Here is a 27,770-nt window from a genome sequence, read left to right on the forward strand (position 1 = left end):
ATAACAGTTCACCGACGACTTGTGTGTTTTAGTACGGTATACATTTAGACATGAATAAACATGACCTTAAGAGACCTCCGGTAAAGCTGTGGACGGGAAAGACTTGAGCCATCACCCCTCGGGTGTGACGTAGAGTTGGTATGGTTACGGTAATACAGTCAGGAAATGTCATAACAACTTTGGCAAATAGGCACAATGACTACAGAAAGACAAACAAATATTTCATAAACCTCCTTAAAAATCCTTTTTTTTTATCTCCTAAAAATAAATTGGCAGTGCATGATATTCTTAACAAAATAGAAGCCAATGCAGTTTCACTGTAAACGTCTTTATACATACGGTACAGTATGCATTCATAAAAGGCATTTACTAGGGTTATGCTGAATGTTGGGCAACATACGAAATAATGTAAGAGCAAAATATACTATGGTTATCCAGTCTCTGGTTTTCAAAAATAAAACACAATATTTCACATGGTCATAGTGATTGTACATCAACTTCATATATATTTTTTCCCATTCTGAGATACTGTAAGAAAAATATATTTTCAATCCCGTTTTTAGTAGCGAATTGAGAAAGCGAGAGCTTCCACATAACCTACGAAGCAGTAAAACTATATATCACTTTTGTTTTTCCTTTTTAAAACTATTTACTCAGTACTCTAATACGCCTTTTTAAAATCAGGGTTCAAGTTTAGCCAATGGGGGAAATGCAACTTAAAACAAAGTCAAAGCATCGGTGTGAGTATGCGTGTGTCAAATCAAATTGAAATATGAATGGTGGTGGGGGGAGTGCATCAATTACGCTTTAACAATAAAGTACAAACCAATAAACAACAACAAAAACATGAATAACGAGATTGAGAAGTAACCCAAACGGGGCTACTGTATGGGAGCTAAGTGGAGTCCTTGGCTGCTGTGGCGGTTGGGATGCAGGATTTGCCGGTGCTGCCGTTCTGGGGCCTGTAGCTGGTGAAGCTGGGGGTGTGTATGGTGCGGATGCTCTTCACACCCGGGCCCAACGGGGTGGGCGACAGAGGGGAGGGGGAGGGGGAGGAAGAGGAGGGTGCTCGACCGTTTTGAGTCTGCGAGGAGAACGAAAGAGCTTTACCTGTGTGAGAGGGTGTGGGGAGTTTGAGGGAGGAACCGTTAGAGAGGGAGGGAATGTGGGAGAAGGTGGAGAGGGCCGAGCCAGGGTGGCGGGGGGCGTGAGGGGATGGGATGGAGGACTTGGTGGTGTGGGGGGAGGAAGAGGAGGAGGAAAGGGTAAGAGGGTTAGTAGCATCTGAGTTTGGAGCAGACTGGGAGGTGCTGCCTTTACCAGAGCTAGGGTAAAAAGCTGGGATTTTAGAGGTAGGTACAGTAGGGGAAGTAGTTTTATGATCTCCCCCCGCTCTTTTAGCGCTTCCGTTAGCCTGCAAACAGAGATGCCAGAACAAAGACTGGTTGTCAAAAAGGGAACGGGTGATTTAAGGTAACAAATGTTAAAAAAAAAAAAATGCAAGACAACATTGACTTCACATAAGTTATAGACATGAAACAATCACACAAACAAACCTATGACTACTAAGATTACTAAATGGACACACAAAACGGCTCAAACTAGCTACAGTCTCTATGTTTACTGGGTTACTTGAGGCACCGTAACGGAGAAACACACTATTCATTATAAAAGGGAAAAGAAAAGATTGAAAGGAATGGAAGGAGGGATAAAGGGTTGGAGATAGGGGTGGGGGCATCTCTAGGTGCTGCCTGTGTGTTGGGAGTGGTTGTCAAGCTTTCTGACAAGTGGAGACAACAACTGAGAGGAGGGGCAAAAACACCAGAGATGCATCTTGGTCGGGGAGAAAAGGTGGAGCATGTTAGATAAAGAGGGGGAGAGATTTATTTGAGGGTGGAAAACATACAAGTGCATATCGGGAGCAGGAGGGGCGAATATTTGCATCGACTGCTAGTACCAAGGAAGAGAGCTGGGTGGTAGAGGAGCATCAAGAGATGGGAGGAAGGTGTAGCTTGGTGGAACCAGCCCTATCGTTGCGTTCACCATTCTGTTGAAGTTAAATATAAATGGTGAACGCAGAGATCCGGCTGGTTCCACCAGGGTCGGAGGGAGGGATATTAAAGTGTTCCTTTAGTAACTGTGCATTGTGAAACGAAAGGAGCGTATCGGGTAGGCTGCTTGGGTTTAGTAGAGGTGCATTGAGGGTAGGAGGGAGCGTGGCTCATCGGAAGTATCAGTTTAGTAAAGCATCCTGGGGTTGGTTGGCAAACACTGTTTAGGAACTCGGCTGTGATGGAAACGGGATGGGATGGGGAACTCAGTCAATGACAGGGTATATCTGTCTTTCTCTTGACATTTTTTTTTCGTGTCACCGACACAGCAAAAGCCGCCATGAGCAGTGTGGACCATGCACGAGCATACAGTACGATGATGTTATGGGGGTAACAGTCAAAGAGTCAAACATGCCTTTCAGTCAGAGTAGATCAAAAGAAAACATCAACAGAAGCCAGAATGGCCACCTCAATCCCATTTAAACTAAACACTTAATCTCACAGCTTTGGTTTTTTAAATATCCCCCCCCTTTAGCACAGGCCTCTCGTTTTCTATGTCCTGTGTTCACTATACAGGTGTGTTCCCTCTAGTCCCTGTGGTCTCTGGTAAAGCCCTATAGTAAAACTACCTGTCGAAACTGCCTCTGAGTGCTGTCCTGTAGCTTTTGCTGTTTTCCTGCTTTGTCAGTAGTAGTCCCTGGCGACTGCCTGGACTTCGCAGACAGGGGCACTGGCATCCGACTAGTAGGGGAAGCGACACTGGTTGCGTTCTGCAAGAGGATCCAAACGAAACAAAACAAGAAAGAAAAGAAAAGAAAGAAAAAAAAACAGAACACCATATTGGAGGTATGAGAAACTGTTATAAACAAGGCACTGACAGGTCAGAAAACTGTTCATTCAAGATTACCCTCACAGTTAACCTTAATAACACCGGTAAGAGCACATGCACCCCCTGTACCGTAGTAGCCTATACCAAAACGTATAACCCTACAGTTCATGCAGTCCAAGAACAACCGCTTCAAGAAACCAAAAAAGACAGTGTAATCAACATTGAGTGTCATTGTGTGATTAAGAGTCTACGACTGGCTGAAGCCCCGGTTAGAGTTTGAGCAGCCAATTGAAGGAGAGACATGAGAGACAGGAGGAGGGACCCATTGAAAATGCCACTCCCCAATCATGTTGGACCATGATCACACAGAGGGAGAAACCAACAGAGAAGGGCTCTGACATTTCCAAAACACCTGGGGTGTGAGTTAATAAGTGGTTGGTTGGTAAACCCAGTGGTTAGGATGGAGTGAAGGGAGGGAGGGACGACTAAAAAGAGGGCCCAAAGCCTCCCGATTGACAAGAGCTTAGAAAGAGACCTGTTGGCTGGTGACGGGGGTGACAGTGGCGGTGGGGATGACGGCTGGCCGGGGGAGGAGCTGAGGTTTGGTCTTCATCCTCTGAGAGGAGGCCTTGCTGGGCTTGGGGACCTTGAGGAGTGAACTCTTGGAAGGGAGTGATAAGGACCTCTTCAGGCCTCCATTCTCCCCACTCAAGACACACCCAGCATGGGGCTCCACGCTGGCTGCACTCCTCACTGGTTTCTCCTGGTGGTGCGTTGCGGGGCCCATCTCACTGATGGTCGTCTCTAGCTGTTTGATGGTCTGCTCCAGGCTGTCCAGGGTCTTGTAGGTGCTCTTCCGGATCTTGTCCGTCCTGCCTTTGGAGTCCGAGTGCTCCCTCCTTACAACGGCTGCAGCTGGGGCCTTGGGCGTCTTGTTTGCTGGGGCAGCAGATGGTTTGGAGCGACTTTGGATCTCAAATCTCTTGGCCTCCTTGTGCTGTCGGACTGTGCCGTCCGACTCCTCCTCGTCCTCGTACACCACCACCTGCAGCGTCTTCTTGCCCGTCTTGGTGCCCGTGCGGATGGCCTGCGACAGAGCGGCCAGCTGCTTCTTGGGAAACTTGAACGTAAACTTCTTCTTCCCATCTGGCTTGCCATCACCGGACAGCTCGGCGAGCTCCGAAGTCGAGGAGGAAGAGCGCGACAAGCTACTACTGGAAGAGCTAAGAGCACTGCTGGGGGCCTTGACCTTTACCTGCAGTCCACCACTGCTCCTCTCCGTCTCCTCCGTCTCCTCGTCCTCCTCCTCGATGCGCTCCGCGGCCAGCATGCTCTCCAGCTCCTCCTCGCACTCGAACACCGTGGACAGGCGCTTGTAGGCCGAGCGGATGTCCATGGGCTGGTCGAAGATGATGATGACCGGCTTCTTGTTGTTGAAGCCATTGTCCTGTGACCCCGCCGAGCCGCCCGGGGTGGTGTTGGTCATCTCCCGTTTCCCAGGTCCCCCACACACGGTCACGGTCTGGATGCCCCGCTTGGCGTTGACCAGCTCCTGGTACTCCCCACAGGACAGGGCCTGGACCTTGCTGTTGGTGATCATGAAGGCAATGTTGTCTGGGGGCGGAGGGGCTTCCTCACCAGGGAGGTCAGGGCTCAGGCTGGCCTCCTCATACCAGTGTCTGGGCTGATCAGTGGCCTCACTAAGAGCCTTCTCTGGGGGAGACACCACTGCTTTAGGAGCCTCTCTTATGGTGGTTGGTGGAGGGACTTCAGGCAATGCAGCGGGCAACACAACACTCTTACTGCGGGGAATGCTGGACTCCTGGACGATTGAGGAGACTGAGGTCTCTATCCTCTTGACTGTGCTTATCTGAAGCTTATGTACAGTGGTGGTCGCTGGCTTTTCCAGAACCCCTTTCACCACTCCTGGGCTGGTCTTCAATGACTCTGAGGTCACCACCTGTTTCTGAGACAGAGGGCTGGGGCCATTCAAGAACAGAGGCTTGGGAGATAAAGGTGGCCCTAACTGCTGGGGTTTCGGTTGAGGCTGCTGGCTTGGGGAATTGTCATTAGCATTCACATTTGACACCTGTGAGGGGGATAGTGTTGGGTTGCCTCTGTGTTCCGGAGCCTCCTCCATGGCGGCCGGGGTTGGCAGCTGCTCTTTGGAGATCTGCCCAGTGACGTAGTATATGACCTGCATACGGCAAAGAAAGGAGGAGAGAATTTATATGAAAAACCACAACACTCCACGCTAAAAGCTAAAACCACAAACACTATATACCACATGACAAACCTATCAATATGGGAACACACTGTATATCATGACATGTAAGGCATGCGAATGACTTTCATAAGGCCCATATCATATGCTGTAGAACTTGACATTTTGAAACATGTCAAGGCACGTTTGAAACTTTGTATGTCAAAAAGACTATTCTTAGCTTAATAAATGCCCTGAGATTTTTTTACTATTAAGTTTTAGCGGTCAAAATATGGTATTCGTACCCCTGGACTTTGACGAAGAGGGGTGGTGTTCCCGTTTTCATCCGCGTTGGGATGTTTATCCTCCCGAGTTTTCTCCGAGCTCTGCTAGGACAGTTTGTGAATTAAGGGACAGCATTATTGCGAAACTGCACTCTATGGGTGCACCGTATGGCGCAACTGCACTCTAAAGCCTGGTTTCCATTGACATTTCAATTCAAGGCAGGTCTTAGTGGGCACAGATCGAATTTGGCCCTGATTTTTAAAGTGCCAATTGAAACAAGGTTGAAGACACTGTGGATCGCATGGTACACTCACATAGGTATTTACATCCACGGTCTTAACACCGCATTGGGCAACAACCCTCCTATAAGGCATCGTTTGAGTTGTTGTACTATGGTATGTGTTTCAAGATCAAGAAGATAAGAAGTCGATCCTGAAACGTCAGCAATGTTTCAGTCCCTTACGGTGTTTACACCGTGTTTGTTTACAAGTATTGTCCGATGCCTTATAGGATAACTCATGCAGGCACAAGTGAATGGTTATGGTATGTTATGGATATTGGGAGTTGGAATGGAATGTTGTTCATGGATAAGGGAATGGATTATGTAAAAAGAACAACTTTTAAGGGACAATTTGGGATTCAAACAACAAAGTAGTCTATCCAAGAAGTCCAAAAAACGGATGTACCAATCCCAGATTGCCCCTTTTACTAAGGAATTAGAGTTAACTAACTACTATTCTAATCTGGAGTATAGACCGACACTCATTCTATCCATAGACTAGCTAATGTTCAGCGTTGTATCATTTTTTTATATATATATATATATATATATATATATATATATATATATATATATATATATATATCCTCACTGTTGTTGGTGCTACAAGAATGTTTTTTCAATCATTCCCATGTTGGTGAGTGGAATAGAATGTTGCATGACTGAAGATGCGTATGTGGGAATAACGTGACGAAATCCTGATTGCTGATGTGGGCGGCGAACATTGGGTTTTCAAGGACGACATCAAATCTGACCCGCGGAATAACTGGATCTCTCATACAGCCCACGTACGATATCTCGTGTGGCGAGGAACATAAGATCCAGTGTACCTCCCAAATGGTACTCTCCTGTAGTGCACTACTTTTCACCAAGGCAAACAGGGCTCTGGTCCAACGTAGTGCACTATATAGCCAATAGGGTGCCATATATGGGACACATCCACACTGTAGTTTAACTGTGTGACTGTAATCTAATACACAGACTTTTCTCCTGTGGACAACAACCACAGTAGGCATATCTTTGGGTATTAAAATGAATGAGCAGATCAAGTTACAGTTCTATAGAAGTTTAGAGAAGTAGTAAGGTATTGTTCCCAAGAAATAAAGCAAGTACAGAAAAAGGGTCAAAGGTCAAAGTGACCAAAAGTAAACCAAGTCTGCAAAAACAAGTCTGTCACCTAGGTGTGAAGTAATAAAACCTCGTTCTCCTCAATAGCCAATCCAACTCAAAAGTAATTTCGTATAGCAAAGTCTATAAGCAAATTATTATTATTTGAATAAAGGGCAGTTATTCCTAAGAAAACGGACAAGACCATTCGACTACGTCTGGATTCAAGATAAAGGATTATTTTATTGGTTGGATCAGTCAAGGCAAACATAATGCAATCAAATACCAGTAGCAACAAGACCTCATTCATGTGTTGGATGCACACAAACTTTCCCAGACATTTTCTGCAGACTTAATCAGAGAAAAACAAGTCCAAGCCGTGAGTTCCATTGAAATCAAAAAGGGACAAAGAGAACAAGTCAGAAACAGAAGGGATTTTGGGTAGTGGAGTTGTTACAGTACAGATCTCTTGGCTGAGGCAGAAGCAGGGAAGTGTGAAAGGCACAGAGAAGGTTAAGGCAATCGTTAGTTGGCGTCACGTAGTGGGCAGAAGCAGGCAGTTAGACGGACGGCTAAACGGCGCCACATCCTTTACCTTTTTCTCTTTGAGGGGCAATAAGGCCCCAGGTCTTAGCTCTCTGATCTGGGGCTCAATTCGGACAGGGTGTGTCTCTAGCACACTACTTTTCACCCCTACATCCTTAACTGTGCACTTCTGGAACACCTGGGGATTGAAGATAGGTCAGGGGATTAGGGTTTAGGGCCCTGAGGTCTAGAGCCTACCTATGCTTTGCCTACCATATGTGAGATGATAGTCTGTTAGAAACACCTACGGTACCAGGCAGTGAAGTGGAGAACATTCTTCTGCTTGGTGCCGGTCTGATACTACTCGGATACTATTAACCTCGTGCTGTGGTTACCGAATGGTTCAACTATCTCAGGGGAAGACCATGGTTAATTCTGCTTTTCTAAATGACTGTGTCCATCCTCTGCCAAGTGAAGGTAACCCAGCCACCACAAAAAGAACGAGACAAGAGGACCCACTCCCACAGTCAAGGAGAGATACAGCACATTCAACCTCCTCACAACCATCATCAGTGTGTATGTGGATGTTTTTTCCGGTGGTTCTATGTGATCATTATTGCATATTATAAACTGTGTGGTTCGCGCCCTGAATGCTGATTGGCTCCCAGCCGTGGTATATCAGACCGTATCCCACGGGTACGACGAAACATGTATTTTTACTGTTCTAGTTACATTGGTAACTAGTTTATAATCGCAATAAGGCACCTCGGGGGGTTTGTGATATATGGCCAATATACCACGGCTAAGGGTTGTGTCCAGGCACCCCACGTTGCGTCGGGCATTATTGCTGAAGTATGACGTATGTGTGTGTGTGGCGGTAAATGTACAGCAGCTGTTGGATGTACGGTGTGTTTCTCACCTGGAGCTCTGCCATAATTTTGTCTCCCTCGTCCTCCTCCTCCTCGTGGTTGGCTGAGGCAGCAATGGGGGGAGGGGTGGAGGGCTTGGGCTTGGTCTCCGGTGGGACCTTGGTGGGTTTGGACTGGCTAGCTGGGGCTTGTGGTGGGACCTCAGCCTCATCTTCCTCCTGGGCGGACGGGAATTATTTTTAATATGACTCGAATACTAGCATCAATACTGTTTACCACAAGAGTGCAACATGGGCCATTCCAATATCAATTATAAGGTTCTCAGATTGCTTGATTAACTGTCCTTAGACTTCATCCCCTCTCCCCATGTTGTTTACGGTCAGGTCTGACCCACCCAAGTAGAAACGATGTCTACGGTTTGCCATTCGCTCTGGTCCAGGGCGTTACGTGCGGCTTGCTAACGCTGAAGGCTCAGTGTCAGCAAGCCGAGTGTAACCCCCTGGATCAGAGCTAGTTGACCGCAGACTACCCTGCAGCCTAACTACGCGGCAGACTGACCTGTCCCGAGGCAGACTCCTTCCTGCTGGTGTAAACCACCTCACCAGACCGTGTGGTGGTCATTCCAGAGCTGGAGGTGGGGAAGGTCTTTCTGGGTGGTGGAGGGGGAGGGGACTTGATGGCCTTCTCCAAGCTGACTTTGCCCACTTTGTCTGCAGCAGCGGTAGGCTTGGTGGTGGCGGGTTTCTCTAGCACCGACTTGGGGAGTTTCTCAGGACCAGCAGGCTTGGCTATGGCTGGTTTCTCTGAGCTGAGCTGAGTCCCTTCTGTAATAAACAAACACACACATAAGGTCAACAATGAGGGATACTTGACAACTACAAAGGGTCATTTTCCTGAAGAAAAATGGTTTACTTGCTTCAAAAAACCTGTCCAAAATATAAAAAAATTGTAGTAGTGGAATATAGTAGGAGCTAAAGCTGTATAAAAGACCCTTGCCTGGGGTTGGCTCCTCCAGTGCAGCAGAGGGTGCTGTAGAGGCATCCCCCTCACTCGGCACATCCAGACTGGGAATGCCCTTCATCATGTTGGCCTGGGCCTCATTTAGGATCCTCTCAAACTCCCTCCCATTGTACTGGCCCATGTTCTGCCTCCGTTCCTCCCACTCCTTCTCTGCCACCTGTGGAGGGAGGGAGAGGGGAGGAGGGGGGTGATTGAGAGAGAGAGAGAGAGAGAGAGGGGAGGGAGGGATTGAGAGAGAGCGAGGGGGGAGAGAGAGAGGAGACAGCAGTGGAGGGAAGATAAATAATAACCCATAGGGGAAATTGTATATCATAGACTGAGGACTGAAGTGCAGTATGACATCCATAGGGCTTATTACCTCTATAGACATGGCCCTGTTTTTGCTCTTGGTGTGAATCTCCTCGATTAAGAGGTTCCCTGTCCCGCTGCTGCCGTTATTGACCGGAGCCTGGGTCGCCAGCTCTAGGTGGGCAGCAGGGGTTCTCTTCTGCTGGGCAGGGCTACCCCCTTGGCTGGAGGGGTTGGAGTTTGAGGCCGAGGCGGTGCCAGTGGAACCCTTGGCTGAGCTGGGGGAGTCCCGGCCCTGGCTGTGGGTGGGGGTCGTGGGTGGGCTGGGCTGGACCAGCAGGGCTGCAGACTGCTGGGACTGCTGCATGTGGACCGGAGCACTCTGGACGTGGTGGATGACCATGGGGGAGGAGGGCATGACCACCTCAGACCTGATGGAGGAGCTCTGGGGCTCGGGCAGGGCCGAGGGGGAAGCTGGAGGCTCCACTGGGGGGTCGGAGTCCACAGTGGTGGTGGTGGTGACTGGGCTGCTCTCTGATGGGGTTGGTTTCACTGAGGCACACATAGCAGGGTCAGATCCCTTCAGCAGACCCTCTGTAGCACATCTGTAGGGCGTAGAGGGCAGCATAGACTTACTATTAGACTTATAAAATTCAGGTTACTTTCCCTAAATTAAATTCTGGTTGGAGGATTCTGTATTTTGTGCTTATTCCCTCCTGGAATATTCCAACCAGGATATCTGAAAATATATCCCCCCCACCAAAAAAAGTAAAAGTAAACTGGAAAGTAAACTGACCACAAGCAGCCAAACACTGGTTAATCTAAACTGTATCCCACTAAGGTTAAGGTTAAACACATACTGTAGCTATGAGGACATATGTCATGCTCTCATGAAAGCATGCTTCAAATCTCCTAACCTCCTAACCTTAGTGGGATACAGAACTTTGGAATTTGAAAGAACTACTGCACCATCCAAGCTTCTTTAGCCTGAAAACACAAAAAACCTCCCCAAGTGAATTTGGCCCAAACCCAGCATCAAAGTGAATGTAATCATCTCTGAAGTGCGGGGAGAAAAATGCACCGACGGGACGAGGTAATGTAGATTAGTTTGGCTGCGTTGTGTGGTGCACCCTTGGAAAAAGTGTTGACGACCCACAGAGCAGAGTGTCTCTGACAGATGTTTATATGGAAATGGAATGCCGCAGGGAGCCGTGTTGCGCCCAAATTAATTAATTTATCGGTTCAATGGAGAGCTAGATTAAGATGGACGCCACCTCTGTCCATTCCTCATGACCCATCGGATGGGATCAGAGCCAACGCCTCGCCAGCATAATCAACTGTTAGTGTCCCTTACACTATAGTCATGCTCCCCACTGTCTGACTTCTCTGAAAGCTTCTGTTTTCCATCCACTCTCGCTGTCTCTCTTTTAACCTCTCACTCCCTCACTCCCTCGATTTTCCCCATTCTCATCGACGGGGCTGTAGCGGAGCAGGTTGAGAGCTTCAAGTTCCTTGGCGTCCACATCACCAACAATCTAACATGGTCCACACCAAGACAGTGAAGAGAGCACAACAAAACCTATTCCCCATCATGAGACTGAAAAGATTTGGCATGGGTCCTCAGATCCTCAAAAGGTTTTACAGCTGCACCATCGAGAGCATCCTGACAGGTTGCATTACTGCCTGGTATGGCAACTGCTCAGCCTCCGACTGCAAGGCACTACAGAGGGTAGTGCCGTACGGCCCAGTACATCACCGGGGCTAAGCTTCCTGCCACCCAGGACCTCTATACCAGGCGGTGTCAGACTCCAGCCACTTGTTATGTTCATGTTTTAAGTATCCCTATACGCTGCTGCTACTCTCTGTTATTATCTATGCATCGTCACTTTAATAACTCTACCTACATGTACATATTACCTCGACACCGGTGCCCCCGCACAATGACATTGACTGTGAACCGGTACAACCTGTATATAGCCCCACTATTGTTATTTACTACTGCTCTTTAATGATTTGTTATTCTTATCTTTTACTTTTTTTTTTTTAAATAAGTATTTTCTTAAAACTTTGTTGTTGGTTAAGGGCTTGTAAGTAAGCATTTCACCTGTTGTATTCGGTGCAAATTTAATTTGAAACTTAATTTAAGTCTCTACCCTTCTTTTGAAGTGGGCACTTGTACACTCCCTCTCATGGATTTAAAAAGAATGGACTGGTGTGAGGAATATGGTGAAGAGAACCCCCAGCCGCACTTGCAACAATAAAATGCTTTTAAATGCATGAGGGGGAGTGAACAAGTGCACACTCCCGGTCCCTCCCTGGTTCATGTACCTCCTCAGGCTACTGAGTGTCTCTGTGAGGCTCTTGACTCGCTTCAGCATGCTGTCCAGTTTGTGGGGCTCCTCCTTGAGGAACTTCACAGCCTCCACCTCCACCCTCAGCACCGCACGCATCCTGGTCTGCAGTGCCGGAAACTCCCCTGAGAAAACACACAGGAAATACCATGTTTCAGATTTATATTTTCTATTAACTTCACCAACCATCATTGGAGGACAACTTTATTAGTGTGCTGCGTCAGCAGAACTCTACTGTTATTCAACATACCGTTTTCAAGCTTATTCTCTTTTTGGACACAAAAACACATAAAAAAATAGTGTATTTTTCCAGTTGTAGCATTATGTTACCCAAATGTTATTATACTGAACAAAAATATAAATGCAACATGTTTGTGGCATTGTGGTGTGTGACAAAACTGCACATTTTAGAGTGGTCTTTTATTGTCCCCAGCACAAGGTGCACCTGTGTAATGATCATGCTGTTTAATCAGCTTCTTGATATGCCACACCTGTCACGTGGGGGGATTATCTTGACAAAGGCTACACTTCACTAACAGCGATGTGGGACCCACACTTTACATGTTGCATTTAGATTTTTGTTCAGTATAAATTAATAAATTATATTATCGGAATTCTCACCTGTAACTGAAAACCCTAGCACACAGAAACCTATGGAATCCATGGCAACGCATATAATTTAAGGTACTGTGTGGGTCTTAAAAGTAGGCTATACTGTACTGTAGTCTTACCTTTGAGTCCTGCCAGAGATTCTCCCACTCTCCTGAGGCTAACGGCCCCCTCCTCCACATGTTTCAGTGTCACAGCTCTGTGAGGCCCCGCCGGGCTGGTCTCCCTCTTCAGAGTGTCCACATACAGCTCCAGCTCCCTACACACACAGACAGAGAGGACATTCAAAACCACCAGCTCACCTCCATTCATAATTGGCTTCATTTTTATCACTCCTCACCTCTCCACCATACTAACTGCTGCATGGTGAGGTTTGTGCCATAAATGGTTGCCACACATTGGTGGTGGATGAAGTGGGTTTCCCTCTAACTAAGCTCTACATAAATCCATTCAAACATTTTCATCTCCATTGATAGCAAATGAGATACGGAGGCACCGTCAAATCCCTGACATACTAGAGATGCTAAGAGATCAGACTTGAGAAGTGTCACCTGAAACATTGCCTCCATTTCGACACTAGGGGGCAGACAATACTAATTTAAATCTTATGGGCACAGAGGGAGCTCCAGTTTGAGGTAACTGAATGACAAGTGAAAAGACAACAGGGCTTGAAAAAATATATATAGATCAAATCAAACAATGTTGTATTTAAAAAATTAAAAAACAAGAACATCTGGGCGGTAGGAAAGTTAGCCCTCCAACCTTAATAGGCAAAGTTGCCTTTAGTCAGACCACGCTGCACCTCCTCTATGTGAGTCCGCTCCGACTGGATTGGGTTACTTGCCAAAACCTCAACTGTGTTCACATGGAAACTGGGGTTTATTCGTGCGACCACTTCCTTACATAGGATCCTATCCGCTTGATACACTGTATCCATGGGATCCTGAGAAGTCGACTCCAAGGGGAAATGTGCTGGGTGGATGATAACAACGTGTGCTATTCTGAACTGCATGAGAGAACTAAATGGTGACTTTTTTTTTTTTTTTTTTTTTTGTATGACCAACTTCCCTTGAGAACCGCAAACTTTTTGTCAAGTTGCTCTCAATAGCGAGTGAAAAGACAATAACTACCGACGTCGCAGCCCTCTTATGTCAAGGCCTCTTGATGATGACTATGGAAAAGTTCAACTGAAGAGCTGACAGGGGGGGAAAAAACGGCTCTTTCTTCTTAAAAGAGCTATACGGGACTTCAGAAAGTAGAAAGTGAGTCTATAAAGTGTCGCATCATTAAAATACACTTCTAAAGATAGCTTGACAAACACTTGTGATGTCCCAGGGATCATCTATTTGAGGAGGCTTCATGGGCACTCAACTCTCTCTCATCTTTCTCTATTGCTCAAGGGCAGTAGGATCACTGGCTTAGTGCTGACAGCTGGCTCAGATCTAGCCTCTTTGACGGGCTTATGATGACTGGTAAACGGAACTGACTGGAAATAAATAGGAGTGACCAGGGACAGACTGGGACCAGAACCCCCCCCCCCCCCCCCACACACACACACAATTGGTCCCCAAACAGGAAAATGTTTTTTTTTCCCTCGAGGTCCCCATTATTAGCCAAACAATGATCATTCTGCACAAAAGCCCCACTTAAGACCAACCCACTGTGCTAAAGATTGACCAGCCCATCCGGGCATTTGCCCCGATCTTCCATATGACCAGTCCGTTTCTGGAGTTATTTAATCGAGCCCAGGATTGGAAATGCAGGAAATGCATGTGCTTAAAACGATGGAATATCCTGTATCCTACTGACATTTGTGAAAAAATGACGCAATACACGACATCTTCATTGACCTTCCTTTGACATCCTCCACGTTAGCAATATCCTCATGTTATGTACCCTTGGATTGCTGCAGTAGTTGTAACAGTGATAAACCTTGGTCGTTTGTCGCCTCACTTCCTCTCAGAGTATTTTTAGAACCTCAGCAGACACTCTCCCAGGTTGTATTAAATTGCGTTTTTATCTGGAGGAGAAGGCTCCGTCTTTTCACACCACATTCCCTGTCACGCACGTAGCGCTTCAGCCAAACAGAGCTCATTAACGAGCCATATTTAAAACACTACGGCAGGCCTTTGCTGAGTAAGACCTGGCACTGCGCCAAGGCAAACACAGCTGAATCCAGCGCCCTGCGCCTGTCTGATTAACCCTGAAAACCAACGTTCAGGAAATGCTCCTATCGTGATGTTTATCGGGGCATATGTTTACCGCTTTCTACTCAGGCAGTGCTATGACCTTGCCTGTTAAATATCAGAATTAAAAGGATTCAATTACCGTTCCCGATTGGCAAACCGCGACGAGTGAATTAAATTGAGAGTATGCTGTGAATAATTGCCTGCCCAGGCTGCCTGGTCCTATACTTCAGTGATTTCTGGGCTTGAATGAGAGACAGACATGGCCTGCCGGTGCCTGTGAGCTATGTTTGGAAGGTGTGTACTTGTAGTTAGTCAGTAACACCTGGGTCGTATTCACTAGCAACCAAACGAAACGGGCTGAAACTGCCCCCCCCCCCACACACACACACACACACTCACTCTTACCCTAGTTGGTTGAACACCCTCTCCTCCAAGCCCAGGTACTTGTGTCTGTCTTCCTCCACCAGGACTCTCTGTCTTTGGACCGGGTCCTCCAGACGTCTCATGGCCTCCGCCAGTTTCAAACTGATCTCCTGCTCAGCCCGCTTCAGCTGCACACGCAGAGCCTCCTGGTTCTGGAGCTAGGTAACACACACATACACACACGCTGAGTTTTGTGTTTCTTAGCCAATCCAGATAGAGGGGGTTGAAAATGAGCTGATAGACAGTAGTTGAATAAATGAGAAGCAACGCTTGACAGCTGATATCAAATTGATAACCAATAAGAGTAGATATGGGCTCCCCGGGTGATGTTTACCCTCGGTACAGATCTAGGATCAGCTTTCCCTCCCCCAATCCTAACCTTAACCATAAGTGGGGAAATGCTAAACTGACCCAAGATCAGCGTCTAGGGGAAACATAATCCTACTCCTAGATACAGCATTGGTGGCGTTACCTGCAGCTGTCTCATCTGATGAAGCTGCAGCCGAAGGTCCGAGACGTTCTTCTTGCACTGGAGCAAGTTGGTCTGGAAGGGGGTGGGGCCTGGGAGTATGGGGGTGGAGCCACTCTCAGAGGGGGGCGTGGCACTTTTGGGTGCCAGGACAGGGGAACCTCCTGAATAAGATCAAATCAAATAGCCACATTTAAAACCACTATAAGCTAGCCAGTTCCTCACTTGTAATAACAAAACTGGAAAGAAAATATAGATTTGGATAGAGGGCTCACTTGCCACAAACATGCTTTATCTAGCTGTATAAAAACTGATTTAGAACAATACATTTTTTTTTAATGTTAAAACATATTAATCCATAGCATTTAATTATTCATATTGTAGGCTATGCTGTAGAGGTTCATTCACAAGTACATAAATCCCTTTCACAATGTGATGGAAACCCTACAGATTTTGGAGGAAGCACGCAATACATAGCTCCCTTATATACTGCAAATGAAATACCCCGCAGTCAAAAGTGCACGTAAAAAAGTCAAACGTCTCCTCTGAGATTGAATGGGTGGTGTAATGCATGAATGTCCCCCCTTCCTTTTCACGTACGGCCTTGTATCTCTGTGCATCCCAAATACTACCCTATTCCCTATGTGGTGCACTACTTATGGACCGAGGCCCATAGAGAAGGTGGCAATACAAAGTGGTGCACTCTATAGGGAATTAGGGTGCCATTTGAGATGCAACCTCCGTGAGGGCATTGGCCTGGCCACAGCCCAGCGCTCGCTTTCACTCGCCTCGCTCATTTCCAAACACATTCTCCACAGCTGTGTTGGTTCCTGATTTAATATTCCTAATGTTAAGTAATGAGGGCCTGTGCTTCCCTAGGCGTCTCCCCCGCTGCCCAGAGGAGCACACGGGTACTTACATTGGCAGTGCTGACTGAAATAGACTTGCCGACCGCCAACCTCACCATGACTGCATCCCAAATGGAACCCTATTCCCTATGCAGTGCACTGCTTTTGACCAGGCCCCATCAAACTCTGGCCAAAAGTAATGTACTGTATAGGGAGCAATTTGGGATGCAATCATTGTGAGAAATAAGAGACAGGAGACGGGTTTGTCTGCTGTCGAAAACAACCACCAGACGTAATGTCCTCTGGCTTTGGAGACTGACGACAGAATGACTCTTGACAAGCCATGCCAACTGCAGTCAGTATTGACAGTAACTGAAGTTGAATTCAATTACACTGTTTCTCCCATTCAGAATGAAGTAGTATGACCTATGACCTTTGAAACCTGACCCTGAGGTTGAGTTCTGTCTCTGGGGCGCTTGTTGTCAACAGGTGGGAGTGGCACAGTGTCACTAAGCCACTCAAGTCCCTTAGCGGAAGAGAACAAGTCCCTGCAAAGTGTTAGAACAATGAGAGAGTAGAATGTTCTGAGTGAATGAGAGAGAGCGAGAGCGAAAGAGCGAGCAAGAGAGCACTCCTTCCACACATAGTAAGGTCTTCTGCGTCCCAAATGTTACCCTATTCCCTATATAGTGCAGTACTTCTGACCGGGGCCCATCAAAAGTAGTGCACTATAATGGGAACTTGGTGCCAATTGGGACACAACCATGGTAGAGCCCTGCAGTGGGGCTAGAGAACACAGTGCTATTGTCACTTTGTAATCCCCCTCCAACATTCACCACATAGTCCTCTCATAGTGAATGACAGCTGCACAGACCTGAAGTGCAGGTTCGGATGAAGGCTGCTCATGTGTGTCACACTGTCTGTTTCCCAGATGGCACCCTTTTATATGGTCAAAAATAGTGCCCCATACAGGGAATAGGGTGCCATGTAGGATTCCTCCACTGTTTGGAGACCGAGAGGATGCTCTTGTGATGGGGACAGCTTATGAAGTAACAACAAGGAAATATTTGAGGAATCAGAATTATGAGCCATAGTCAATTCTTCATGTTCTGTATATCATGAATGGGAACAATACGCAAAGGGAAACCTGTAAGAAGAAGAAGAAACCCAAAGATGTGAGGAGTTGCTTTGGCAGCAGCCTCATAAATACCGCTCGGTTTTCATCCCTCGAGATTGCATTTCTTTTATCGAACTCTCATCCACCCTGACCGCTAGCTAGACCGGATTGAATCGTCTTGGCGGGATCGAGAAATAATACATCTCTCTTGTTTTAACTAATGCTTTCAGCAGCACATATTCAGTTAGTAGCTTTTTTGCCTAGAATGTATGACGAGAGAGGATTTGAGGGGAATATGAGTCGGCGAAGAGCAAAGATGCCTGTCTGACTGACTAGGTGTTTTAGTGGGGCAGTAGGGGAGAGCATATGGCAGGTTGTGTTGAGTGACATTACGAGACTTGTCTATGCAATGCATCCTGGGGGGAAACTTGAGGGATATGCAACAGAGAACTGTACCTCTAAGTAGATCATGGGTTGCGTCCCAACTGGAACCCTATTCCCTACATAGCACACAACTTTGTGTCCCAACTGGAACCCTATTCCCTATATAGTACACTACTTTTGGCCAGGGCCCATAGGGCTCTAGTCAAAAGTAGTGAACTATATAGGGAATATGGTGCTATTTGGGACGTACACCATAATGTGATACATGCAGAAGGGTAATAATGGTCCTGCTGACCTGCACTGGGTGCACTATGAACCGGAGACGCTTGCCTTGATGTCTTCATGGGTCGTTCACTACGCACACAGAGAGGAAAAGAGACATTAATTATGTTGAATCACAATAGACGACAATTAATGCAAAACCCTGGGAACTGTCCTGGAGTTAGGGTTGACATATATTAGTAAAAGCATTGTAGACGTACAGACAGCCATACAGTATGGATGGACAGACTGACATAGACGGACAGGTTAACATGATGACTGTTAGGAGCAGTCTGTTCCCATAGTAAGCCATCCCATTTTCATTCCAATCATGGTGCCCACATTGAGATTGATGATTGGAAACTCAAGCAAACACAGTAGCACAAAGATCTCCACAGAGTAGGTTGAAATGCAAAGATAACTGCAGCCAGTCAATCTCAGACCCCCTCGTCCACACTATTTCCCTTCAACAATGTTCTGTTTACCTAGGCTGGTAAAATCGAGAGCTAGTTCATCTGTTATTATGTTATTATCTTTGTCCACATTTGCTGGGGCAACCTGGGCTTATCTCTGAGAACTCAATGTCCCACGCTGCCTCCCTTCTTCATCTTCTTGCTTACCTGAGAGAATCGTTGGTGCCACTAGTGTTTGGGGACTTTAAAAGTGCATGCTGAACAAGACCAGTCAAGCTGGCAATCTGTTGCTCCATAGCCTTCATTCGCTTTCTGCAGGAAACATCAGAAAATCAAGCTTTTAACACCGGGGCTAACTAGGCGGTAAAGGTGGCATTTCTCATTTTTAAGTTGGGAGTTACTTCTTAAATACTACCGGAATTGTTTTCATGCCAGACGTGTTTGCTTAGCGATCAAATTCGCGATATAACATTAAAACATAAGAGTGGGTCAAGGATTTGGAGAATATTTTCTATCTTAGAACATTTATGAATATCTTAATTGAATAATTGATTGATTTGTCAAGTAGATGGGGTTTCTGCTATGTAGACAACAGTAAAACACACCGTTAAAGCAATAACTGTAAGTGTTCCAAGCTGTCAAACTACCGTGCTTATGGCAGTGAATTCTATAAACCATATATTCCAGCTAACATGGTCTAATAACATGTCTGCTTTGCCCTCCCGGAGTCTGCCTGGAATAGTCTAGAAAAACAAGTGGGCTAGCCTGAATTTCTAAAAACAAGACAAGGGCTGTCTAGTCAATTTGTAAGTCGCTCTGGATAAGAGCGTCTGCTAAATGACTTAAATGTAATGTAAAAATTTAGCCCAGAGGTTGGAGATGAGTTGGACCTTAGGGCGCACATTGTGGAATAAAACAAGAGACTGTGCCACTCGTGGCCGGTGCCTGGACGAGAGATTACGCCGGCAATGCGGAGAAAACCAAAGACGGGTGAAGAAGGACCATTATGCTTGGTGATTGCTTGGTGACCAGTGAGGCTTAGACATAGAGAAGCACTGTGTTTTCTCGTCACCACTTATCTAATGGCACAGGAGGAAGAGGAAAGGGAGGCGCTTAAAGGGGCTAGATGAGGACAAGAGAAATGACTGTGATCCCGACTGTACTGCCCAAATTTAATTTGCAAATAAATTCATTAAAAATCCTACAATGTGATTTTGTGGATTTTTTCTTCTCATTTTGTCTGTCATAGTTGAAGTGTACTTATGATGAAAATTACAGGCCTCTCTCATCTTTTTAAGTGGGAGAACTTGCACAATTGGTGGCTGACTAAATACTTTTTTTGCCCCACTGTATGTGTCACTCCCTTTGGTTGTCTCAGGCATTATTGTTTCTGTTCCAGTGTCATGTCTGTGCGTTGTTTGTGTTAATTGTTTTGTATTTAGTTGCATTTATTTATTAAAACAATCACTCCCTGAACTTGCTTCCCGACTCTCAGTGCATCATTACAAAATTCCACAAACTTTTAACAAGGCACACCTGTTAATTGAAATGCATTCCAGGTGACTACCTCGTGGTTGAGAGAATGCCAAGAGTGTGCAAAGCTGTCATCGGGGCAAAGGGAGGCTAATTTGAAGAACACTTTTTTGGATACTTCATGATTCCATATGTGTTATTTCATAGTTTTTATGTCTGCACTATTACTCTACAATGGAGAACATTGTCAAAATAAAGAAAAACCCTTGAATGAGTAGGTGTGTCCAAACTTTTGACTGGTACTGTATATGGAATGCTCCTTGTGCATGTAAGTACAACTCATGCTTGAAGGCCACTCTGTGGTTATAAAGTAAATGACCTAAAATACCCTTTTTGTTTTATATGTAAAGTACCTTCACACTAAAACTCCTTTCCCCCTTTCTTTCCTATACGCCTGGGCCATTTAAAATGCTCTGCTCTGCTCAAAAGTAGTGCACTATAAAGGGAATAGGGTGTCATTCGGTAGCCGTCATGGTGTTTGTGCGGTGCAGGTGGTCCTTGTGATCTGTTCCCCTTGGTTTGGCTGTTTCAGAAAGCCCAGGTCTTATCCAACCAACCTGGTTCAATATTTTCTTTGGTTTTCCTGAGCGGTGCACACACAGACCCCTCGGCCCCCCCACTCTCCTATCCCTCCGGTCTGATGCATTCCAATGAAACCACATATGATCGTATGGCTGGAGTATGTCCCTCATGCCCTCTCCTGTGTTTGTGTGTTCTGTCCTTAGTGCAACCAGAACCAGCCTAGTTGAACTAGCCTCAGAAATGAATGTCGGAGGGCCGGTTTAGATCATCTACACGGGCTTGCAGACAGTGTGTTATTAAAACAACGATACCACAAGATAACATGATAATATACAGTCTGAATATGGGGAGTGAGGCACTATTCAATTACTGCAGTGGCTTGGTTTGCTCTGTCAACTATGGGGGCACTGAGTACACCAACTCTCTTCGACTGGAATAAGCTACTCGTACAAATAGAGCTAGTCACACACACACCTAACTGGTGTAGCTGAAAGACACAATAAGACAAGACAATACATAACAATAACACACTGTTATAATAGCCCACTCTGCTAAATGTGATGACCTTGACAGGATGGGCCAGACACACAGTGTGTGTGTGTGTGTGTGGGTGAGTGTGAGAGAGACAGGGCAGACCACAATGTCTCTGCCCTGCAGTGGTGATGATGAGACACAATCTGAGCTGAGATGAACACAGAGCAGCCCGCGGTTACAGTTAGAACGGTGCAGGAATGCAGTGTTAGGTCATCCATGCTCCCATGCAGTATCATACCCTTTCACTGACCCCCACCCCACACTACCCCACCTGTCCCGCCTCAGGTCCCCCGGGTTGGCTTACCGTGTCTGTGGGTCGTTGGCTGGAGGGATAGGGCCGTGACCCTGGAGGTCCAGCACAACTGGAGATGCCATGTTACTCCTGCTTTTGACCACTTCCTCCTTCCTGAAGGCCTGGCGAACAGGCGAGGAGCGCTCCAGGGGAATGCTGCCATGAGGAGGCGTGACCCCATGGATGTCAATCATCCTCACTTCTGCCATCCTGTGGGGGGAGGGGGTGGGGTCTTGGAGCCCAGCGTGGGCAGCTGGCTGTCTCCGTACTTCCTGGACTTCTGGCGGTAGAGTGAGGGTTGCTCCATGGCCTCGGTGGGGCTGGGCCCGCTGTAGGAGCCTGTGGAGCGGATGGAGGCGCGGTGGTAGCCAGCCAGGCTGCCGTGGTCCACCATGTCCCCAGGAGGAGGGTGCCCTCCATGGGCAGGGCCGTGGCCCATCCTCCCCTCGTGGAGAAGGTACGGGTCAGCGTAAAGCCCCTCTCCCCCTCTCACCAGGCTGTGACTCTTACCGCCCATGTCCTCATCAGGTTTGACGTCCCGCCTCTCCAGGATGGCGCTGGGGCAGGGTGACACGGAGCGCACGGGAGGTGTGGCGTTAGATATGCGCTCCAGGGGCATAGTGGCGCTGCAGGGCATGGACCCCGGGCGCGGGCCGAAGGGGATCCGGGAGGGTGAGGGGGGCACGGAGTGGGCCGTGGTTGGGGACAGGGAGCCCTGCATGGGGTGGTGTGGAGGGTGGCCCATAGGTGGGTGTCTGGGGGGGTGCTGCCCATCTCTGCTGGCATACATCATCTCTCTGTGCATCTGGAGGAAACCAAAATCATGTTATTACTACTTTACACATTAGTCTACCATGTTTACCAAACACAGTAGTGTGTCAATGGAGGGTGAAGTTGCGCCACTAATGGTTAAGGTTAGGAGTGGGGGAGGGGAAACTGATCCTAGAGCTGTACCTAGGGAAAACTTCACCTTGGCACATCAGTTGTCACAGCCCTCAGGTAGTCGGCCATGACACCTCCCGACACGCACCATGTCAGCATCCCAAATAAAACCCTATTTCCCATGTAGTGTACTACTTTTGACAAAGGCCCATAAGGCTCTGGTCAAAAGTAGTGCACTAAGTAGGGAATAGGGTGCCATTTGGGATCCAACCCATTACTCTCTTAGGAAATAAGGCATGAGAAACCAGGGATTATCATGTGAATAACTCCCATCTGGGGCTGTGCTAAGGCTCAATGTGGAGCGTGTTATATTTACAATATCTGCAATTACCTCTGGCTCACTGTGTGGCCTTATCTGTCCCACTCTTGTTTGTGGAGATATGCTCTGATGAAGGTCGACTGACCGAAATTAAAAACATTTGCATCTGACTGGAAGTGTGCAGAGACTTTTTCCTGTTTCTCCAGTTCTGCCTTTTGCCCCCAGCACCTTTACAAATCAGCTTTGGGTGTGTGGTAGATTCCGCCTATTATATAAAACGGTTATCATCATATTTAAATAAAATATGAATGACATGTTTTTATTAAAAACTTTCTTTTAATGAGTACATCTGTTTTATTTCATCCTTCCACCAAACGCTGTAGTCAAGGCCAGTTGTTAGTTCTGAGATTCTGAAGTTGCTAGGGAAATGAGCTGGTCGTCCATTACAAAAGTTCTAAAAGGGTTGCCATGCAGGCAAGCTACTTCTCCTTTGCTAGCTAGCTAACTAAAGCCAACACAAAATCACAAGCAACATGTGATAACATGAAACTACACATCTGATTTTCCACATGTGAAATCATGTGTTTTTTCTGTAAGCACGGCATGTTGTAGAAAAACACTGCAACATTATCGCTCAGGTCGGAAAGGCAGGCAGCTGTTGCAAACCAAACGCTAGCCTAGTAGCATTGGGAAATAATGTCTAGACACTATTGTCCAGGGGAGATTAAGTTTATAAATTGTCTGGCTGAACTGTGGATAACTCAAAATGGGTTTGGTTTTGGCTCTAGCATTTTTTAAAACCTTAAATGCATTATAAAATAATCAGCTTTTTAATGGAAATTCCAAAACCAAAAATAGTGGACATTCAATTGCCAAAACATAAAAAATATTTAATGGTCCGTCAGGTCTACATTGGGTAAATATATATGGAAAAATAGGAAATTACAATGAGATAATACAATATTTCAGTTGAGTATATTATTTTTCAGTAAAAGTCATCTCTGCTCCAGGCAGTAGCAGTCAGCCAGCCAGACCACCTAACTTTACGCACTCCCCATAAGGTACTGTCTTTAGTCATCCTATTTAGCCTGCCTAAGTATGCTGCAGAGTTGTTCCTCAAAGTAAACAAGGCATACTTTCACAAACTGTCTCTGTCCCTCTCGTCATTGTCTTACGTAGATTCCTCCCTCATGCGGTCTATGTGAATCTAACCTAACGTAGCAGGCGTATATGCACGTCTCCGCCCTAACAATGGAAGTCATTGTCCCAAAGGCGGGAAGGCAGACAGTAAATTTAGGTCCAAAATAAGCCATATAAACACATTGGGTTTATTTTGGACAGATTTTGTCGAGATTTAAACCTCTCACTATGCTTGTTCCCCTCTGGTCTGTCTCTGTGCGAGCCAGAAAACACAGGCGCAATGCATTATGGTCATTGTAGTTCATTACCACGGTTCTGACCTGAACTAGGTTGAATATTTGCTTAATGAAAACTACAACTCCCTTCAGTCCAGCGCCCCGCATAGTTGACTTGAATTCTCAAATCAACTATGCACGTTGGGCGCAACATTTTTTTTTACTAAATGGAATTCAAGTAATTTAACCGACGTTTCTCAATTAGTTGTTTAATAACCCCCCCCCCCCCCCCAGGGATTGTTGTGAATAACTCCCTGCTCTCAACCAATCAGCATCAAGAATCCAAACAACCTGTTTTATACATTTTCAACCATATGTTTAGAGAAAATAATATCTCATCAGCACATTCTCAGGGTGAGAAAAACAGTTGATCTTGAGTTCTGTTAAGGCCACAGGGATACTTTCCCCCCTATCAATATTTTACTAACATTTCACAGACACCCCACATAGACTATACCCCCAGGCTTCTAAAATAAGATTTAGCATGAAAACAAGATTTTGGGATAAGATAAGGTTTTGGGATTTTGGCAGCATATTCCCATTTCAAGCTAGGAGATTACTTTGAGTGTTTCTTTAAGGTTCATGCAAGCTTGTGAGCTCAATTGCCCCTGGTTGCTGATAACAGTGTGTCTTTAAAAACAGCCCACATGTGAAAACACTGAGAGAGAAGGATTTCAACTATGTGCGTACAGGCAGGAAAGAAGTAGCTGGTAAATTAACAACAGGTTCCGTTGTCTGGCACAGCTTTTTTAAACAGGCAGCTTGGCCTGCAATGACCACCCATGAAGGACCCCAGAGTACCTATGGATTTTGAAACTAACTTCATTCAGCTACAGCGAAGTTAAAGGAAAGGCATGACTGAAGCAGCTCTCTGATTTATGGAGTTAAAAGTGGGCAGTATGAGTATGTGTAGCTTTACACAGAGGAATGTACGGGTCAGCGTTGTGAGAGAGAGTTAATTTCTTCAGGATGCACGACTACTGCTGTGGTTTAGTGTCTCTGGTGGCCGGCCACCTGCTTTGGAGGCAAATGAATAGTCTAACATCAATCCAATTATCTGATCTGAATCAACACAATGCTTCCACATACTTTACATACATACTTGATGTTTCCGTTACAGGAGCCTGGGGTTACTGTACAGTACTAATACATACACACGGCCAAAATGATGGCTGTTCGAGATGTTTTGTATACAGTGACTTTCTTTGACTTGACTACTATTGTGATCTCTCTCTGCGTGTTTTGTTGTTCATACTTGAATAATCCACTCATCTCCCTGATCTCTTTGATTAAACACTAAACCCACCATTCAGAGGATCTCATCTGGCGACTGTTTGATGCCCTTCGTATGACCACCAAGAGTTCTCTCTGAAGTCAGACAGTTTAAATGTGCCTTTGCCAAGCTGGTAGTCATTGTATAAGAGAGAGAGAGAGAGATATTGCCCATGAACTGTCATCATAACAATGAATAGCCCTATTTGCTCACCCAAGGACTCCAGTGGAGACCAATAGAGATACACCATGTCTCACTAGTTCTCCATCAGAACTCTTTCATGTTCAGCCAATCCTGATTCCCGCGGGTGTGTATCTGGCCCGGTGCCGGACTCTCAATAGCCTGGTGTAGTACCCATATGAAACTAGATTGAGCGGACATTCTGAGACTCTCCCAGACCTGCTGTCCTTCTAATGAGAACCTTAAGGAGACAGTGGAAAGAAATACAGTAGATTGAGGTCTTTAAAAAGTCCACATGAGCCAAACTCAAACCAAATGTTCCCAATTTCACTGCTTGTTCGTCGCCATCTTCGGTCGGATGGGTTTATTTTTTATATATTTTTTTAAAGGCAATGTTTTATGTGTCTGCGGACAAACCTGGAATTGCTGCCTTGTAAGGTCATGATATTGAAGACGCAAAGTGGTCTTGCAAGAGGGTGAAAGGAATTGCTTACTTCAGGTACAATTGGCAAGCCATCACAGTCTGCATAGAACAGCTGTGCTTGACCTCATACAACTACTTGGGGCCTTTTCTTTGTTAGGGCGAAGTATGTAGTACTTTGTCCACCTTGGCAAAGAAAAGAATAATCCTATTAAACCATCAGAGAAACTGTTTTAACATCGAGCATTTCCAAGAGAGGAGACGCGTGAAAACATTTGACTTTGACACCGAGGTGTTTGAACTCAGTAGCTTGCGCTTTCCACTAGTCTCCATTACACGTTGTTCCATAGCCTTCGAATAGAATATTCCCAGACAGATTTTTCTTGAACAATATACAAATAATTATTTCACTTATCAGCCAATGAGCGAGTTTGTCTTTGTAAGGCTGCGGATCCAGCCCAGTCTTGAGTCTTTGTTCAGGCTTTTAGCTTTTGTCTCCTTTCACCTCTCACACAACACATCAGACATCACACCCTCCCTATTATGCTGCTCATTGCTGTCCACTTCTAGAAAGAACCATTCAGTAAACACTTAATCATTTCTGGAACATTAAACATGATTTATGTATCTTATACAGTACACTGGATCTTTCTTAATATGCAAGCTCGTTGATAAGCCTTGTGGAAAAATGTTAGAATCTTAAGAATTCCCCTTCTAGATTTAGTTTTTGGTTTCTACAGATGTAACCTATGACTCATAGCCTGAAGTGAACAACGGCTTGTTTGTTACACCTAGAAGCAGGAAGGAGGATGAATTGTTTGAGGCTAGCAATGTGAAGATTATTACCCTTCTCGCCATGATGTTGTCATCTTCCTCAATGTCCAGCTATGAAGACATGAAAGTACTGAAATGGAAAGGTGTCCTATTTTGGGGGGACTTCGTACTGAGTTATTGAACTAGAAGGGATTGAGTTACCACCTATACAAGCAGCCCTTCTCATTGCCCAGCTCTGACCTATTATAGCGCACACCTAGGGACACTTTAATACCTACCCTGTATTCTGATAATGACACTAGATAGATTACCTTTCTGAGTTTGGTAAGAACATTACAAACAACAGAGGATTTTTTTTGGACTAGAATAAAATGGTGATGCCTATTTAATACGCTACTTGACTGTCAGGAATATATGGCTTATGTACAGTGGAAGTGTTTTATTCCAGTCACCTCTTACAATTCCCTGATGTAAATGAAGCATCCTGTGTCTGGTCTGCATGGAAGCATACACTGTAACAGAAAACTGTAAATTATACAGTTATTTTTTGTATTATACTCCAGCATACTGTAAATGATGGTGCATTGTGGGAAGATGTGGGTGGTACTGTAATTCCACCCCACAGAATACATTACATTTTTTTTTTTTGCGCCAAAAACCTTTTAACCACTAGTGGTGCATGTTATTGTTGTTTCTGTCTCATTAACATATTTTGAGGTGTGCCTTGAAAGAGGCTATATTTGTTGCACCTGTGAGTGAGAACGCTGCACCAATTGAACTCCTCTGTGGTTATAGTATCCCATCAATTTCAAATGTATATAGGGAACAGACTGGAACGGCAGCAAGTCTTAACTGGTGGAGAATTTAGCCATGTCTGGTTTTGCCCTGTAGTCACTGCCAGTTTGGAAGCCTTTGTTAAGGCCTGTAGAAGTGCAAGTGATATGAAACACCAACTATTCATTAACATTCTGTAACGTTTGTAAACACTTTACCTAGCAGCCATCCGGCTTGCACCAATCCCTTTATATCACAGTGAAATACAATCCCCACCTATCAATGAATTCATTCATTCACACCGATTACGGTAGCACAAACTTCTTTTTT

At 45.8% G+C, this 27,770-nt stretch overlaps 1 protein-coding gene across 1 annotated transcript in view; it reads right to left on the reverse strand.

Moving 5' to 3' along the window:
- Positions 1 to 783: 783 nt before the first annotated feature.
- LOC115130400 (sickle tail protein homolog) overlaps positions 784 to 27,770 on the reverse strand; it is a 185,546-nt gene continuing 158,559 nt past the window's right edge. Inside the window, 17 exon segments of the mRNA XM_029661513.2 lie at positions 784 to 1,414; positions 2,681 to 2,821; positions 3,416 to 5,077; positions 5,389 to 5,469; positions 7,351 to 7,479; positions 8,200 to 8,367; positions 8,708 to 8,973; positions 9,146 to 9,326; positions 9,528 to 10,062; positions 11,786 to 11,933; positions 12,540 to 12,676; positions 15,012 to 15,187; positions 15,502 to 15,662; positions 18,143 to 18,201; positions 18,729 to 18,833; positions 21,415 to 21,625; positions 21,628 to 22,207. Coding sequence (XP_029517373.2) covers positions 896 to 1,414; positions 2,681 to 2,821; positions 3,416 to 5,077; positions 5,389 to 5,469; positions 7,351 to 7,479; positions 8,200 to 8,367; positions 8,708 to 8,973; positions 9,146 to 9,326; positions 9,528 to 10,062; positions 11,786 to 11,933; positions 12,540 to 12,676; positions 15,012 to 15,187; positions 15,502 to 15,662; positions 18,143 to 18,201; positions 18,729 to 18,833; positions 21,415 to 21,625; positions 21,628 to 22,207 — 5,259 coding nt within the window. The 3' untranslated portion in view covers positions 784 to 895.

Source organism: Oncorhynchus nerka, linkage group LG6, assembly GCF_034236695.1.
Source record: "Oncorhynchus nerka isolate Pitt River linkage group LG6, Oner_Uvic_2.0, whole genome shotgun sequence".
NCBI classification, from domain to species: Eukaryota; Metazoa; Chordata; class Actinopteri; order Salmoniformes; family Salmonidae; genus Oncorhynchus; species Oncorhynchus nerka.